We start from the raw sequence: 19,202 nt of genomic DNA on the forward strand, positions 1-19,202 counted from the left end.
CATAGTCTTCACAGACACATTACATTGCATATAGTCACATCTTGAGTTAGCTAATATTAGCAAAATGTAACCTACTTCAAGTAAGTCAGATCACCACCGTTAGTCAGATTGCCTTTTCCTTTTTTCTGTGGGAACGTTAAAGAGATTTGGGAAAGGACAGATAAGTTGTCGCTGACATATTTTTAAGGTGACATCGTTCGCCAGATCAAGGCTAGATGTCCAGCATCCCATCATGAATGTATCCTTCCACTGCATACTTAAGTCCTCACGGTCGGCTTCTTGAAGCTATACTGCCTGACGCCAAAACAGCTAAACAGAACTGGCACCACCATGTTTCTTTTTGTCAAGCTTGTCCAACCTGGCAACAGCAACTAAAAGGGGCAGGACTTTGGATCGGTCAATTGGTCAGGTAGTTTGGTTTAACAGAAAATGGTAGATTTGAGACCTGTCTCGGCTTGTGTCGAGATCTTCTTGCTGGCTTTGTTTCCTTTGACGGCCCAGATGTAGACAGTGTAGAGAACCCCAGGCCTCAAACTAGTCAGCGTGTAAGAGGTGCTGTCAGGCCCCAATGGGATCTCCCCACTAGAGCCCTCAGAGGAGCTGTAGGTTAGGACGTAGCCATCTATGTCAGCCTGGGCTGGATCCCAAGACACGCTGAAGCTGGACTCTGTTTCATCTCGGGCTAAGAGGTTAGCAGGAGCATCCAGTTCTAGGGGAAGATGTTAGTAGAGGATGTTAATGCACTACTGATGCAAACTACAGATTGCAGATGAGCTGAAGCTCAAATGATTTCCATCATCTCATCCCAAGACCTGGCCTCATGGCACATTGAAGCTCTACTCAGTAGTGCTCAGGAGGTGAAGTTCTTCATATAGAGATGTAGTTTTGAAATAGACTAATTACAAAAAGGTGTTGGTCAGATTATAATGTAGGAATATAAAAATGTTTTAAGATGTCCAAACATACTCGTGCATTTAGCATTTAACCCCACATTTTGGCATCAGCTGGTCAGATAATAAAATGCTTTGGATTTGAACAGAAAGTCGTAGATTTTAGACCTGTCACAGCTTGAGTTGAGATCTTCCTGCTGGCTTTGCCTCCCTTGACGGCCCAGATGTAGACAGTGTAGAGGACACCAGGCCTCAGGCCAGTCAGCACATATGAAGTGCTGTCAAATCCAACTGGGATTTCCTCACTTGAGCCCTCAGAGGAGCTGTAGGTTAGGACGTAGCCATCAATTTCTGCCTGGGTGTGATCCCAGGACACCCTGAAGCTGGACTCTGTTTCATCTTGGGCCAAGACGTTAGTAGGAGCGTCCAGCTCTGCGTGAGGAGTTATGGTTAGTATGGACTACTAAAGAACATCACTACATCTAGTGCAAACATAACAACTACACAGCTACAGCTGATCTAAATCAGCATAATGTGGCTACCTCTTACACATCACCTTCGGTCACAGTATAAGAGGATAGAAATGTCAAACTTGGATCAAAGTGTTGGAGAGATTTGATGTCTTTTTGGTAATTTAATCAAAATTAGTTCTTGTCTCATCAAGAAGATGAAAACTGTTTAGAAACACTGAATAACTTTAGTTAAACAAATGTTGAAATTATTTCATTATTAATCAAATAATCCAATGTGACGTTTTTTTCTGTTGAGGTTTTGAGTCCAAGTTTGACATCATATCACATTATGTAAGCAGAGCTACGATGAGTATACTATGAGCTATGTTAATTAAAGAACATGCAAACTTCAATAGATGGTGACAGAACATTGTTTGAGTTGAGAAAAATCTGAACCACTGAGATTACAGTGATACAATATCACTGTTTAGTCTGGCCTCTAAATGAATCTGTATCTTGACTTTGCTGCTCTATCACACTCCGGATGTTTGTTCTGGACGGTTCAAAAACAGGGAAGGAAGTGTTCATTTAAATACTGAGGGTGAAAACTTCCAACATGTATACACCAAATAATTCACACATCTCTCCCTTGTCATGACAGAGTGATAATAACAATAGTTATTCCTCCCTGTATCGCTCATGTTAAAGAGAAGTGGGGCTGTCAGTTTATTACCTACAGTACATGATGGTCAGCAAGCCCCAGTTTGGAGAAGCAGGCAGCAGTACCACCACAGAAGCTAAGAAATGTACTGTTGTGGAAGGGGTTAGCAGCAAAATGTATTTTATATTGGAGTTATGATATTTAGCGTGTGAAATAGGGTATGGTGAACGTGCTAGGAAAGGTAGTATCGGCACGGTCACTACCAGGAGCTCGCATAAACGGAGCCTGGGTTTGTTGAAGGTGGCAATGCTGTTTGGGCTGGGCCATGTGTAATGTAAGGTAAAGGAGGTTGTTGGGTCGGTGCGGAGAGCAGTGAGACCTGGCATTAGGGGAGTGTCTCTGGGACACCAGAGATCCCTGTCTATCTTTGCTCTCTGCAAAGCCACCAAACTCCATTAACAAAAACAGTAATTTTAGCTTGCTTAACATGGCGGCTGCTGGTCTACCGCTGGCTCCTTCGGTTAGTTTGTTTGTGTGAATTTGGTGAATCTGAATTAACCCTTTAAACACCAAAGTCACACATTAACGTAAACAAACTAAGTGATCAAGGCAGCGGTGGACCAGCAGCTTCCGTGTTCAGCGAGGTAAAATTACTGTTTTTGTCAATGGAGTCTGGCTTTGAAGATTGTGTAGATGCGTTTCAGTTCAGTTTTCAGTCGCATAGCGTTGTCTACGGCAAGGTAAAGCAGTGAAGTATTCTTAAACTGATTTTTTTAATGTATCTTAAATACGTTTTGCTGCTGCCACTGTCCACAGAGGACATTGCTTAGCCTCTGTAGTGGAACTCCTGCCTGCTTCTCCAAACTCCATCATCCACTGTAGTTAATACACCATTTATGGATACACATCTCATATAACCCTACTTCACAAAGTTTGAACCATCCCTTAAAAGTTCATTAAGACCACAATTGCTAACATCATCAGCTGCCAAAGTAAGCTTGAAGCCACTTCAGATATTTGCCTCCATGATCACTCCCGCTGGTTGATCTATGAGTGAAATTACTGGAGTTAACATGTCTGTTTTTCTCATCAAAAAGTACCAGCAAAAATCTGAAGACTGAACCTGAATGAAAATCAAATTTAAAATGTGCATTAACATAGAAAAAAGACATCAGGTGTATTCAGCAAATACAGCAACTCAAAGAAGTAAACCGTTTTTTACCCAGTTGGCTAAAAGCAAAGGAAATTATTACACACACATACAGTACACATGCACATCACCATACACCCACAGAAGTGCAGGGTGTAAATTATAAATTCAACAACCTAAAAATTATAAAGTATGAATTCCAAAAAGTGTGGAGTGTGCTGTGTGGATTGCTGCTCTTATACTGTATTCCTGACCATATTAAACATTTAGACTGTCGGTATTTAACAGTCACATCAATACAAATGTGAAAACTGTCTCTTCTTTCACTGCTGATATATGAATGTCCTAAAAGTTTCTGGTGTCTAAAGCCATCTGGATATAAGCCAGTCAGTCATCAGAAGCGTTCTTCTGCCGCCTCTCTTCAGAGACATAAAGGCAAGCAGACAGCAGCAGCTGCTAACCTTCACAGCAGCTAAGATGAAGAGACAGGAGAACACAGGAGAAACAAAACCGCTGGCTTTGTTAACGAAGCAAAATTGGCTCTTCTCAAACTTCTTAAAGACGTTAAGCCCCAGGCCAAACTAAACCGCCTTTAAATCAAGCGTCCAGCCTAATTATGTTAAATAGCCTTGTTTTAGTGGGAGTTCAGTTCCCCTCTTGGCAGTTAGGCAAAGAGGGGATAGCGTGCTAAGTGTAAAGTGTCTACTGTGATGCTTTTTACTTCTTGCCATCGCAACAAAGACAAGGAAATTGTGTGGAAAACCAACACACAGGAGATCAAAGCGAAATGATTGGTGCATTGTACACAAGGGCTATTTGAGGTAAGAGCGTCTAGCACAAAGGAGCTTGAAAAAAAGAGCCACTTAAAACATCTTTGTCTCTGCTCACAAGCTGTAAAGAAGAAAGAAAAGGAACACGCTGCCTGGAAACACTTGAGATATCTGAGAGTCCCACGTCAAAATGTTTTTGTCTTTTTTACATCTACATCTTTTTTCAGACTGAGGTGTTGGTAATTAATCTCTTATCTCAAACCTTTGTGTAATTCTTTGTCGAAGTCATATCAAACACCAGATCCTTTAAACATAAAGTGTCCAGCATTAATATAGAAGTAATCTATGAAGTTCTTTCACTGTGGACACAGAGAAAAGATCAAATGCATTGATCACTCCTGTAATGAATTCAAAGTTTACCTGTTTCAGCCTCTGTTGAGCCCTTACTGCTGACTTTGTCTCCCTTATAGGCCCAGATGTAAACAGTGTGGAGAACTCCAGGCCTCAAGCCAACCAGCCTGTACGAGGTTCTGTCACGTCCTACGGGGATCTCAGAGCTGGAGCCCTCAGCAGAGGTGTAGCTCAACATGTAGCCCTCTATATCTGCCTGGACACGATCCCACGAAACTGTTGCAGTGTCCTCTGTTACTTCAGTCGTGATCAGGTTGGTCGGAGCGTCAATGTCTGAATAGAAGAAAGGGTGTTGTTAAAAAAAGGAATAACAGACAAATGAGGTGTTCTTGTTCTTCACTGATCCTTCCAATCCATCCACATGTAAAGCTGTAGAAACTCAGCTGAGCAAGCACAATCTAACAGTACCCAGGAGACGGAAAACAGAGACCAGGAGACGTATCCCTGAAATATGTAATATGCTTTACATAAACAAGACAAGCGTGAAGAATAAAAGCAAAAACAAACACAAAATGTATCTGTCAGAAGGAGGTACTGGCAGCTACAGCAGCAGGAGTAAGCAGCACAAGCTGTGAGGAACAAGTGTGAATGAATGAAGAGTTTAGCAACAAATTCTTATACCTAAATGACAAAGGTTGTCCATCAGTGCCTTCCATAACAGCCAGTATGACAACGATTTATGTGATTTACTGTTTTTTATCCCCTCTGTTTGAATGATACAGATTTATAGTTTTCGTTCAAATCCATACAAGAAAACAAACAAGTCCAACTCCAAATTTAACAAATGATGTTATACGTAATGACGCATAGACAACACTATGGTTAGGGTTTGATTACGCTTAGGCACAAAAACGACTTGTTTAGGTTTGAGGAAAGATCATGATTTGGTTTAAATAAGTGTAATTAGGTTAAGGGTAGTGAGCCATGTGGTTGGGTTTAAATTACTGCTTCATCCTCATGGTTACAATAATGAACATGTGGTTAAGGTTCGGGGAAATGGGAAAGAGCAGCGGTCTCACTTGTTGAAGTCTGGACTTTTGTTGACGCATCCGTCTGTGGTTTTGTCGTAATTACTATTGCCAGTAGAGGGTTTTGTCACTTGAATGCACATATGTCATTTTTGGACACTTGCTGAAAGCGCTGATGCTGCTGCACTTCATGGGAAAAGAATCTCAACAATTAGGGATGTGTTTTACTTACAAGGGGCAGGATGGGTACGGCATGACAACAGTTTAATGTACAGTTTGAATAGAGGAGTCTGAGGTTGGACTCACTGAAATGGTGTGCAGCATGTGACAGGTGTGAGTAAGCAGTAAGCTGCAGCAGTGTTTGGCAAGAAGGAACTATAGAGCACTTTGAGGAAATGTCACTGAATGTTGTTTTTCTTTTCATCTGACACAGAGTGGATGTGGCACACTTCCAATATAAATGTATGCAAGCTTGTTCTTCGCTTCTTTTTCATATGGACACTGAAGATGACAAATGAACCACCGTCTCAAAGGAAGAGCTCTGAGAAGCTCTTGAAAAAGCACTAGCACACACCCCCACTCATGCTCTGGTCCTGTTCACTGGGCTCCACAGGATGAGCTGCAGCAGGACGAGGACAGAGGAGCGCAGCAGAACACAGAGCCTGTTTGTAAAGTCAGTGGGCTTGGTGAATCACAGGAGACATATGGAAGACGCAGGCGGAGCAGTTGGTGGTGCATGTGTGTGGATGGGTGTTAGTTTCTGTCGAGGGAGTCTCGATGAAAGCGAAGCGAGAGGGGGAGGGAGACAGAAAATGAAAGAGCTGCAGAGGCCTAGTAAGAGAGACACAGAGGAAGTGAGGGGAAATGTAAAAGCAATCATCATTTAGGATTATTCCTCCGTGGCAGCGGCTCAGTGGAGGTCATTCTTGTGTCAGTGCACAGTCTGCATCATGAAAACTGATTGATGATGCATCCAGAAGAAGAAAGGCACCATGCAGCTGTCTAGCTCTACCCTCTCTTTGTCTCTCCTCTCCTTTCCCGTTGTCACTTTTCTGTCCTTGCGGCTGCACTGCCTGACAGTCTGTCATGAGCTAACCCACAGAAAGAATGTATAATGGCTCCATTTTATTAGGGTTGAGTGTTTTCTCCAAGGCCTAAAAATGAGAGGTCAATCAGGAGTCTAAGTACCTAAGTGAGCGCTACTAAGGGAGCCCAGAAACATACACAATGAAACAGCATATAAGGACTCCATCTGAATGTTTGGTTTCTTTGATTATCATACTGGAGACTATAAAAAGCAACAGTTCCTCTAAATAAAAAAGCAAATCAATAGCAGTTTGTATCACACATGCACCAAAAAAATATACTACGTTTAGTCTTTTCATAACTCACTGCATTTTTTGCCCGTCTTAAACTTTGTTTTGATATCTTCACACAGACTGTGAACGTTTTACTATTACACCTAATAGTTTCACGGTTTCACACCAAGACTGTGAGTACAACTTGACACACAAACAGGCAGCATGCAGATTGTGTTTGCAGCTTGCAATCTGGTAGCAACTGGGGAGTAGCTATCACAATTTATAGGAGCAATTTTATTTCAGTTGCACTATCAATGGCTTTTGGATTATGTTTAAAAAGTGCATATGTTGTAGTTAATAGATATTTTTTTGTTTGCTAAACCAAAACTTGCCCACTTCAAAAGAGAAACAATCTAATCCTGTACAGCCAGACATCCGACAGTGCTTTCTGTCTATATGTCCCCAGTGAAGGCAACTGAAACAGGCCTGAAAAGAGCAGATCATCTTAACAACCACTGATAAATCCTAACTTTTCCCAACAAACACTGCTTTGCTACAGACAGTTTGAAGAGAATGAACCCTGCATTTTTTAACCAAAAGTGATGTCGCCTAAACATCTCCTCCTAATCTAATAAAAGTGAATTAAATAAATGGGCATCAAATTGATTTACAACAGTCAGACAACCCAAATGAACTATAGCAAATAAAAGTGTCTGACAGTTTGACAGAGTGCTATTGCTTTTTATCTGTCACTACAAATCAGCTTAAAATTGCTTTACAACCATCTGAGTTCAGCTGGTATTCAATGCCTTGTTCTTCAAAACAAAACTTTCCCCTCTCCCTCTTTGGTGTTATGTTGTTACCCTCTGGAGTTTCTTTGGCTCGTATAGACGCTATAGCTGCTGTCTTGGCTGTCTGATACAGTCTATACGTTTTTAGATCTCTTTTTCCAAACACTACGACTTTCTGAGGGCGCCTTGCATTTGCTCTGAAGTTACAGTGTATGATGGATTGAGTTTCTCCAGACGTTCTACCCCACTAGCTGTGTAGTGACAGTGGCTACCGGGCTACAGAACACGAGCTGTGGCTTTGGCTGCTTGGAAAACAGCTTATCCATTATGGGTGGCATGTTCAGCAGAGGCATCGACCACAAGGCGCACAGCAACAGGCCATCTTTCATCATTTACGGCCTCGATGTGCAGAGGAAGCCATACAATACGTCTGTGGATGGGGCCCATGGAAAATATGTGTCAATAGGCGCCATTCTTTTGGAACTACAGTGTGTCAGGTGAGACATATGTTTTGTTGTGGAGTCCTCTGGCGACCACAGGCTTTTTTCATGTTTATCCAACAATCTATTTGTACCACTAGCAGCTCATAATTCTTCATGAAAGAATGGACATGTCTACTTTGCCACATCCAGAAGGAGAAGCAACATACGATACGGATGATATGAAAGGCCCCCTTTGCCATCATAAATCATCTGCTTATTATCCATCCACTGTAGCCTGGCATCACCGGAGTAATACACATATGGGAATTAATCTGGATATCTGGGTATTATCAACAGGCGATAGGCAATGCAGTAACAGAATCTGATTCATATTTGATCAGTCCTGCCTTGTTTGACAGTTTGATCTGAGTTCCGTGAGCGTGGTGCGCTGCGCTGTACAAAGTAGACTGGGTGCAATTACGCACAGTCAGAGCAGAGAAATGTGTGACGTGACTTTTCAAATCTGGGCCGGTGACGCTCCTCTGTCAATCACTGTATCAAACCCGCCCCATATTAGATAAACGACTGTGACTGGGCCAGCCAGATGCATCTGCCAGAGCAAATGAAACATGAGCTTGCAGATTCGTCTGGTTTCCAGGCTACTCTCACTCTACTAGTGCTAATTTCACACCCCATTAGACCAACATAGTTCTTTTTGTTTTTTTAATTAAGCCTCTACTAATGCTATCAATCACCAGAAAGTATCAATATATTATTACCTCTCAAAATAAAACAAATCTGTTTCTATCTAATTTCTGATTGTGTGAACATGTACAAAATTAAACATTATATACATACAGAAAAGCCCAGCCTCAGTTCAACCCACACCAATCGTACTGTAACTGACGCAAAAATTTCTTTTGAGGATTCAGTGCTGTGTTACAGAATGTATGTATCCATGCATCCTCCTACTGCCACACATAGCTGCTTCATTCAATACCCCTACTATGTGAATGGAAGCATTCACTTGCATAAGTGTAGTATAGTCATACTTTAAAATGTTTTGGCGGCATCTCGGCACGCTGTATCGCCAACTCTGTCAATCACACTGTGCTCGACTTCACCACACCACTGACTGAATGGGTTGTAGCTTCTGCGGTAGTGGGCCAATCACACGTCTCATTAAATTAAGAATGCTTGATGATTGGGTGTGAAATTGCGAGTAAAACCATATATAAAACGATTGAATGCAGGTTTAGTTTGACTGGAAAAGTTTTCATACCACTTGGTATCGGTTTATTTCGGTAGATTTCTTAAAGGCATTGAGTACTGATATCCAGCCTGAATGTGCACACACACATGAACAGGCCTATCGAGCTGTCTCTCACCAATATAACGAACAGACAAAGAGGGGTTAGAGTTCTCATCATTATCTCTATAAAATGTCCCTTCTTACGTTTTCACTTGTCATTTTTCTGGCATCTACTGCACAGAGCTGTCTCGGAAAACGCTGATGGACAAGTCTGAACAGACAAGGTACTCCCACTGGGCCACATGAGGTGCTATATAGTGTGTCCAGATAACATAAAGACTAAACATTCAGCTCCTCTACCAAAGCCAAGTCCATCTGCTTTTGGTTATACGGGCCTTGGTGGTGACTTTATTGAATCTGAATCAGCAGTAGCAGCCATGGTATGCTGTGTTTATACGCCTTATAATCTTTTGGCAGGTTAGTGACTGTGAAATGTCTGCAGGGATCCACTCGACTCTGGTGTTTTCCTAAATGTTAGCTGTCACTGAATCATTTCACGCTGGAACTGATGGCAGATAAAGGACACCGTAGCCACCCACGGAATCTCTCTTACACACACACACACACACACACACACAAACACATACATAATGTATTTATACAGCAAGACTAGCATAATTTCAACATACCACAGGCTGAGCGAGGATGATTTACAGAGCCACACTGGATGATGCACATATGGAAGTCAAGCCATAAATATTAAATACAGTGCCATTCAATAACCACATACAGCATGCAGTTTACAAGGCCAAGGACATACTACCAATTTCAGCACTATTTACAGTGTACAATAAAAACATGTTTACAAGTTTGGGGTTACTTTTGTCATCTTGGTAAAGAACTGTAAATAAACTCCCATACTAATAAACAAATGTATGCGCTTATTTTGCATTTTTCAAAGTGGTAGCATGACAGGGAAGATTGAAATATCCTTTTCCACCAAAATCAGTGAGTGTATGCAGGTTTTTCAAAAGTGGGAAAACCTGTTTATACAGTCAGTAGACTACTTTCCCATTTCCAATAGACCAGAGCTGTGTACTTGGCTCTGCAGTAGCCGAGTATGCCTTTCTGTTTTTTTTCTGGTGCGTCACATTTGATGTCACAGACGACCCAGAAAACAGGTTAATAAACAGTAGAAAGCAGCATGGACACCAGTGAAAATGTTACAGTGGTTACTTCTTTTTTTTATATCAGTTTTTTTTTTTATCAGGTCGTTCTGTCAAACTCAGTGCTGACTTAATGTTGAATGATGTTCAAACAGTGCTTGGACAAAGATGGATGTTATTTTGTGGCAGCCTGTCATTGTATCACGCTTGCATAGGGGCTAAAGCATGTGTTGCATTTCCATCGTTGCTGATCAGAACTAGAGTCCACAAATAATAAAACCTTTCCCATCAAATGGAAAAGCCAAATGTTAGTGCGTTCTAGTGGCTTTTTGGCCGGCAGGGAATGAGGGACCACAACAAAATACGTGATAAAAAATAAAATACATGCAGTGAACCTTGAAAGGAAATTGAGAAAGAGAAAAGTGAGAAAGAGTGGAAGACTGATGGTAAAAATGAGGGGGAAATTTAGAAAAGTCTTTCTACAAGAGCCAGTTACAGCCTCTCCAGGCAAAAGCTCAGTTTCATACTATAACCGTAGCTATGCAGTAATGCATTATGCACGACTACATAATGTCACTGAAACTGCCTCTTTGTGACACATCAATTTTTATATCCTGCCTTAGTCTTGCCCTGATTTCCCTATAAATATCTTGATTTCTCATTGCATCCTTTTTGTCCCTGTGCTCTCCTATTATTCTTGCTTATTTTGTGCCCTCATTTCTTGCTGTAATCATAGCACTTACTGTCTTCTTTTTCTTTATTGCTTTTGCTCTTTTCTTAGTTCCCTCCTTATGTTCCTTGTATCTCTCATTGCGTATAACCACGCTGGCCCAGTGCATACAGCGTGTTTGGTGAGATAATAGGTGAATGTGGTCTCTATTGCGTCATGCCAGACATCATAAAACCAGCACATCCTCGCTGGCAAGCAGAGCTGAGGACTATCCTCCTCAATCACCTCTAAGCCTTTTCGTGCAACACCTAAAATGAAGGATTGTAGCCACTGGAGTGGAGACAAGCCACTGTCTGTCTGGTGTAGATTAGCACATTCACACACAGACACATGCAATTACTGCACGAGTAGGTGGCCCACTCACACACAGAAAGATTAGCAGTGGCAGGGGCCCTTGAGCACCTGACTGACTGCAAAAGAAGAGAGGTGAGTCTTGAAAATACCTAGCTAACACTGATGACTAAAAACCATTAAATTGGCTGCCTCAGGGTCTAAAAAAATGAAGAGCCATCAACCTGGAGACTGTTTTTGAACTGAGTAAGCTCTGAGGGTGGATGAGAGATTAGGTGAAGGAGGAAAGAAAGGAAGAGAAATGAAAGACATGAAAGTAGACAATAACAAAGCACAAATGAGCAGAATAATGGGAGAAACTGAAGACCTGTCGTGCCATTGTGGACCACTCCTCAGTCACTTAAATAATAACTTTAAAGCAACTGAATGCCATGACCAGCTGCTAAAGTGAAACTGTAAAATGAATTCCTCCTCACGACCTAAAACCAAACGTTAACACAAATGCGTCAAACCCAACGCCACACCACTAAAATCCAACATTACCAGATGGACTCTGTAAATCACGACCCTTCTCACTTCAACCATCAGGGCGCATCTTGTAGTCGTTACACCATCCATATCATGTTTCCTCTTGGTGAACAAGCTCACCACAGCCATTACGACCTGTCCAGATTATTGGGCTGTAAATTCCAGGGCTTCGTCATTAACCAAAAATCATGCTCCTTGCCGGCTGTATTTATTATGCTGTTACCGTTGGCCGTGAGTGGAAGGTAATACCAGGTTGTATCATACCACATGTCAGTATTGTGTATGACAGATTATGTGTTTTTCCTATTACGTTCCAACCACTGCTGAATAACTGGTGGCCTGACAAGAGTGAAGAGCTGTCTTTGATGCTGCACCCAATTCAAGACTAAGTGGAATATGGATGTCCTCACTGTGTCTTAAATGTGTTTCACTTCCACAAATGGCTGATCTATCATTTTAAGTGTCATCCAATCCAGACACAGTTGGTGGTAGCACAAACGCAAGTCTCTGCAATTTCCGTCCAGCGGTACTCCATGTGGGGAAAATTGGCCCATTTTGTTCTGACTGATAATATACAGAATTTACACTGTGTGACGCATTTTGAATGGATCATTGGACGCTGACGTGCTGACACTGACCTGTTGCACCAGTGACAGAGGAAGGCTTTCCTTCAGTGGTTCCTTTGATGGCCTGCACAGAGATCTGGTATTCTGTTCCTGGAAATAGACCTGCAGAAAGACACATTTTTAAATCTCCTTCGTTCCTGTTCCACCACATGTTTATATGTCTGACTTCTCTTCCTTTGCAAAATACTGGAGACTTTCAACTTGTCAGGCCTAAAAATCCATCAAATGTGCTCTCTGAGAGGGAAATTCTTCTTCACTCCAAGTGGACGTTTGTGTCAAATTTGAAGAAATTCCCTCAAGGAAATACGCGGTCACAAGAATGAGATGAATGCAAGGTCACACTGACCTTGACTTCTGACCACCTAAACCTAATCTAAATCTAATTTCAGTTTGTTTTGAGTCCAAGTAAAAGTTTGCGCCAAATTTGAATAAATTTCCTCAAGGTGTTCTTGAGATATCACAGTCACAAGAATGAGACAAAGTCACAGTGACCTTGACCTGGGACCTATGACCACAAAAATCTGAATAGCTTATCGCTAAGTCCAAGGGGACGTTTGTGCCAAATTTGAAGAAATTTCCTCATTGTGTTCTGGAGTTATCGCCTTCATGAGAATGAGACGGATGCAAGGTCACACTAACCTTTGCCCCTGAACACCAGAATCTCATCAGTTTATCATTGATTCCAAGTTGAAGTTTTTGCCAGATTTAAAGAAATTATTGCATTCACAAGAATGAGACAAAGTCACGGTGACCTTGACCTTTAACCCATGACTACCAAAATCTGAACAGTTCATTGATAAGTCCAAGGGGACGTTTGTGCCAAATTTGAGGAAATTCCAAAAGCCTTTTTAAGATATTGTGTTCAAAATATTGGGATGGGTGGACGGACAACACGAAAACATAATGCCTCCGGGTACAGTTATTCATGGCACAAAGGTATAAAAAAAATAAAAATAAAAAAAAAAACAGAAATAAAATTAACAAAAGGGCAAAATATCAGTTCAAAAAAGCAAGAAATATAAGGCTTGTTTTTTGCTTGATGCATCTGTGATGGTCTTGAGTGTCTGCACGGTTAAAATGACCTCTATCTATTATCTATTAGGCATGGTCCTTCCAAGAGGTCTCGTGCAGCAGGTTTTGGCCTGTCAGGGAATTTTCAACATTACCTAATTACACGGATGCACATAGACGAAGAACCATGCTATAAACCTGAGTTTCTGATACACTCCTCAACAGTTTGGGAAAATATTGGTTTGCCATAAGGACAAACTGCAAAGAATATAAAACATCCAAACGGTTCTTTGTCACAATCCCACATCATTGCTGTGTGACCATCTGTGCAGCGAGTATAACTGAGCCTTTAGTGGGTCTTTTGAATTGAATGATATCATATTGAGAGGTAAATTATTACAAAGTTTACGTTTAACCAGAGAGACTTTAAGATAAGAGCACAACTTTGGGTCTTAAGGGTTTTTTATTTGTATTTACATCTTCTATGCAAACTTGTTTTTTTGTCTGTTGAAACTCTTACCGGCAATAGTGTGCTTAGTGCGTGCCTCTTGGCTCCTCTGTACATTCAGCTCCTCCTCCTGTCCAGCCGGGTCAGTGTGTGTGAGCCTGAAGTGATCCACCTCAGCTGATGGGTTCTTCCAGTCCACCTGAATAGAGACTTCTGTCTGGCCAATAACTCTGATGCCATCGATGGCAGAGACATCTGGGAAGGATACAAGTGTTGGAAAGCAAGGTGGAACTGGGAGTACAGACGTGACCCTTTAAACTGGAAAGCCTGCATTAAAGCCTCCTTAATCACAAGCATCTGCCCTGCTCTCCTCCCATGTCCCTGGGCTAGACGATGGATCCCCTCCACCCTGAAATGTTACCTTCCTTTCTTGGGAGGAGGCCATACAGGAATTTCCTATTTGGCCATCAAGAGAATATCATAACCAAACATGATACTAGAAAATTAGTATTTTGCTCTATCAAAATAAATAAATCACGCCTTGTCTTACAATATACTGTGGATAATATCTTCACTGACATGTCAGGAAAACTGCACACTGAAGTTAAACATATTTCACACATATTTAAAACAAATACAAGCACAGTACGACTCTCATTATTATTATGTTAGAGTATATTGTGAATGGTATTGAATAATTATGTAATCATTGCTCATCTTACATGAATTAATTTCATAAATTCCTTAAATAAGAATATATAACTGCATAGACAGTGTAAATAATGCATCTGTATTATTGTTTTTCTGCCATTAAAGTCAAAGACATTAAATATATACACATATTTTATGCAAAAGTTAAGTGTGATAACACATAACCACTGGTTTAACCTATCTGTGAGTCAGAGATACTATACATACTGCATCATACCCACACAGAGGTATTCGCCAAAGATTAAATTGCATTAAATACATGAATGTAACTGCGTAAACAGATAGGTACCATTTAGGATATTAGTATAGCCAGGAGGGAAGTCAGAATTGGCAGCATATGGTGAAAAAAGACAGAACTGTACCATCAAACAAAACAAATGGTACCAAATGAAAAGCGTTAGTATTTTTTTTATGGCAGCTATTGAGTTTTTCCAGAGGAGAAAGAAAAACATTCACTTAAACCCTCTTTTGAAGTAGATCATCTTTTGAAGTCGAGGACTATGTAACCAGTCTGCCTCATGCGGTGCACTCCTCACACAACCATAAGCCAGATGATGGCATGTTTTCCCATGCCCATATGGGGATGCCATGCTCTGTGAGGTTTTCCATGGCTAACCAGGCTAACCACACATTAGAGTCAAACTCAATCGCTCCCTCTGTCTGTCTGTCTCGCTCACGCCCACCCAATCCTGTCTAGTAATCTCTTTCTCCTCACATCTGTCTCTACCACATCTGTGAACAAGTCCGATTTCCATTAAACACATCCGCGGAGCCATTTCCTTGTAATTACCTTTAAATTTAATGGTTAACAAACCAGTGCTTAATGAAACACTTAGTAATAACGGGCTTCAGCTTGTTCATTGCTCTCTTGCATCGCATTTCCGCAAAAGACATTTACGGTAGATTTAAATACAGGAAAAAAATCTTCTCATTTTAACTGCAGCTGCAAGCAATTTAGCATATGTGGAACAGACTGGTCATTCATGCATATATGTATACCTTAATCATGTGCCTGCCCACATCATGAAGTGCTATTGTTCAGATGTGCAACTATCAAATCAATATACTAATGTCAAACTTGTCTATCCTTGTGCTGTGTTCTTGCCTCTTTCCTAAAATCTAGGTACCTAATCTGCAACACCTCCTTCCTCTAAACATTTAAGAGCTTGTCGCTTAAGTGTTTTCATGCCTCATCATGCATGCACTTAGATTTGACCTCAAATGTGACTGTTTAATCCACAGAAAATCTAACTAAATCCCCCAAACCTGCAGGCCATACCTAGACTCCCTGCCGCTTGAGTCTTTAATGGGTCACATCTGCCTTTGAAACTACAACACCAACACAACACATTTAAAGGCAACATGCTGCACCCAGCCCTGCACCACTTCACCAGTAATGGTTCTTAATCTGCGTCATGCTCGTTTAGTCAAAAGAAGCACACATTCCAAAGCCTCACTGTTGTTTTCAATCCTGCACCTGCAGCCTGTGCTCACCTGTGGTTGCTTCAATCTTTTCTGCTTCGCTTTGGATTTCTTTAACGACAGCATACACCTTGACAATGTAGGTGATCCCAGGTTCCAGTCCTGTGATGAGGTAGGAGTTCTCTGTGTTGGGAACCCGGATCTTAGATACAGTGAGTTGAAACAAAGGGTAAAATATTAAAAAATATATATCATTCCATGCTGCTTCCTTTATTTGACATTCCTACAGATTCTATCGAAGAGAAACCAAAAACCTACTTGCTCCAGGAGTCTCTCATCATCTTTGGGATTATATGTCAAAATGTAATACTCTGCTGCACGAACTGAATCCCACTCAACCAGGAGGGAGACGTCGGTCAGCTGGACCAACCGCAGACCCTGAGGGCCGAAGACTGACAGAGACAGCGAGGTAGACACAGGCAGAGGAAGAGACAGAGAGAAAAGGTTTAACAGAGACACAGTAGCACATTTTAATACAATGTTCCATCTGTTTAATCAGCCCCTTGACTATTTTCCTTTGTCGTTTTCTTAATGTCCTTTATTCTTCCTTAATACACTTACTTAAAGGACCAGAAAATCTATTTCCTCTGGGCCTTTTACACTTTACTTTAAGTATCCCTATTTATCCCGTATAATCAGTATATAAAAGTATTAAATGGCAATAACACAGTTGCAAGCAGACAGAGGGACATTTTTAGTGTTTATGAATGTACAGTGCTTGTCAACAATAAGAATGTCTCCTCTCCTCCAGGATAAATAAAGTTCTATCTTATCTTTTTTTTTTTTATTATCACAACTGTGTTTTACTATATTGTCATTCATTTTTTGTTGCCATCTTCCATCTCTGGTGTCTACAGGAGGAGTTACAACTGCATTCTAATCATTGTAAACCATTTATATGTTTATATACTGATTATTTATGATACATTTCTGCTACTTACAATGACTGTATATGACCACAACATTTTCTGTCATAGTTAAAAACCATTTTGGGTATCTCACATGAGAGATTTTCACACTGGTTTGTGGTAGGATAGTCTCAGTAGGAAAAAGATGATTTAGCATCTCTGTGCACCAAGGTTTTAGCCACAATGATGTTAAATGTGGCATTATTTGATTGTGTGGTCAGCACTCAATCAAATTTGAGTAAATCCTTTTTTAAATAATGAATATTAATGTTAGAATATTTAAGATTTAAAAAAACACAATTACAGGGGCCTTAATGAGGAGACTGTGTCAATGTTTTTCTATATTTTGTTTGTATTACATTACTGCTGAGCAATTTTACAAGTAGTTCCATTTGTTTTTTGATATATTTCTTAACTTAAGTAATTTCATCTCAATGCAGCAGAGATACAGTAGGTTAATTCATAGACACTGAATAAATACTCTTGTAGCTTCTGGTTGGATCAATATCATTATTTGGGAGAAGAAGAAGAAGAGGACATACTTTGTCAATCCCTGTTCTGTTATGTACATGTTACATACACACATGCACAAATGGGAACTATACACGTGCATTAAATGGAGAGATGTCAGAGTGAGGCAGCTGCCCATGGACAGGTGCCCTGAGCAGTTGGGCATTTAGAGGCTTGCTCAAGGGAACCTCTGCGGTGCTCTGGAGCATGAACTGGCATCTCTCTAGCTACCAGTCCACACTCCATACCTGGAGGGGGACTTGAACCACCGACCCTTTGCTTCACAGCCAAGTCCCTATGGACTGAGCTACTGCCTTGAAAAAGCAGTGCAAACTTTTCAAAAAACCTAAAAAAACACAAAATGACATTAGAACCAGGAAATCATGAACCAGGAAAAAGCAATGCAGTGAGATTTCTTTAGCACACCTGAGATGGAAACTGGAAAATATATTACTTTTCAGTGGTTTTACAAGGCCAAAGGGCTTCATCAGAGATGATGGAAAAATTACAGCAGGGGGCGAATCAGAAGGTATATTACTACAGTGGAGTACAATAACAAAATAGCAGCCAAAAGACAGAAGACAGCAAGTCAGCAGTGTTGGGGAGGGAGGCTTTCCACAAACAAGACGAACTTTCTGTGGGCACGATAGAGCGAAATAAATGGTAGATGGTGGTACATTTCGAGAAGCACACACAAACGTAAGCATATTTCAAGGGGAAGAAAGTGAGATGGGTGGTGAAGGAGGCCACCATAACTTTGGCAGGGAAGGAATTCACATCAGGTTCATATGCCGTTCCACAAGGCAAAGTCAGGAAGCTTAATGTTTTTTCTCAAATGTAGCAATCCTTTTCCATGCAGTAGCAGTTAATATCCCCCTGTTGCTCCCTACTCCCCTACTCTAGGCACGACTATCAACAATCTTTACCCTCGAATAATATCTCAGAACAGCTGGGGTGAATAAATTAACATATTAAGATGGGAAAAAGTGGAAACATATAGTGATTTGTGTCTTCTCTGAGGAAAATATGACTGAAATAACAAGTTTGGACTGCTTAAAAAGGCTGTAAATCTGCAAAGAGTGAGCACAAAGGAAATATCAGTGTTAATGTTGTTCAGGACAAATGAAATGGGAATCAAATGGTAGTTAGCTTCTATTTTTTGCTCCTCTGTGTCCTATTATTTTTCCCATGTGTTTTATAAATATTTTAAAATGGGAAAGATGAATCAAGTCTCTGAGACATTTCACTTACTGTACACACAGAACTTGAAGAAGAAGCCAAATACGGTTTTGAGTTGAGGACAATTCTCAAAAGGTACATTATGTTGAACATAATCTCAGACAGTCAAAAGAGCTACCATAAGAACACTAAATCCACAGCATCTGCATTGTGTTATTAGAGCTCTAAAGAGGTTACTGTATTCATTTTTAAAAATCTCACCAGCTTTATAACGAGATTATCTCATTAAATGTGGCTGCTGAACTTTCCAATTTTTTTTCTACTCTAATCTGATGGATAGACAAAGGTTCAGGCTATAAAAATATTATCACTGTTAAAGCATCACTGATTCTCTGAACCCTCATGGTGTCTGCCTTTGATAATGGAGATAAAAAATAATATTGAAGCTGTATCAACATTAATGGCGAGGAATGTACAGTATATCTAAAGCCGTATTTCAAGAGTCATGTCATCACGCAGGGAGCAGATTGACATCCATCATCCA

The 19,202-nt window shown here is 40.7% G+C and overlaps 2 protein-coding genes across 6 annotated transcripts in view; one reads left to right on the forward strand and one right to left on the reverse strand.

Annotated features, from left to right (window-relative positions):
• Positions 1–19,202, forward strand: part of mrps14 (mitochondrial ribosomal protein S14) — a 252,315-nt gene that overhangs the window by 192,973 nt on the left and 40,140 nt on the right. The window lies entirely within an intron of this gene.
• Positions 1–19,202, reverse strand: part of tnn (tenascin N) — a 46,979-nt gene that overhangs the window by 12,020 nt on the left and 15,757 nt on the right. For 2 of the 5 annotated variants that reach the window (XM_050033767.1, XM_050033769.1), the window contains exons 5-10: positions 16,320–16,453; positions 16,074–16,203; positions 13,941–14,123; positions 12,422–12,511; positions 4,344–4,607; positions 1,059–1,322 (exon numbers count right to left, since the gene is read on the reverse strand). In XM_050033767.1, the coding sequence (XP_049889724.1) occupies positions 1,059–1,322; positions 4,344–4,607; positions 12,422–12,511; positions 13,941–14,123; positions 16,074–16,203; positions 16,320–16,453 (1,065 nt within the window). Of the gene's footprint in view, positions 1–445; positions 710–1,058; positions 1,323–4,343; positions 4,608–12,421; positions 12,512–13,940; positions 14,124–16,073; positions 16,204–16,319; positions 16,454–19,202 lie in introns of all 5 variants that reach the window. The other 3 variants (XM_050033768.1, XM_050033770.1, XM_050033766.1) reach the window with 2 other exon arrangements.

The sequence above is a fragment of the Epinephelus moara genome, chromosome 21 (genome assembly GCF_006386435.1).
Source record: "Epinephelus moara isolate mb chromosome 21, YSFRI_EMoa_1.0, whole genome shotgun sequence".
Lineage (NCBI taxonomy): Eukaryota > Metazoa > Chordata > Actinopteri > Perciformes > Serranidae > Epinephelus > Epinephelus moara.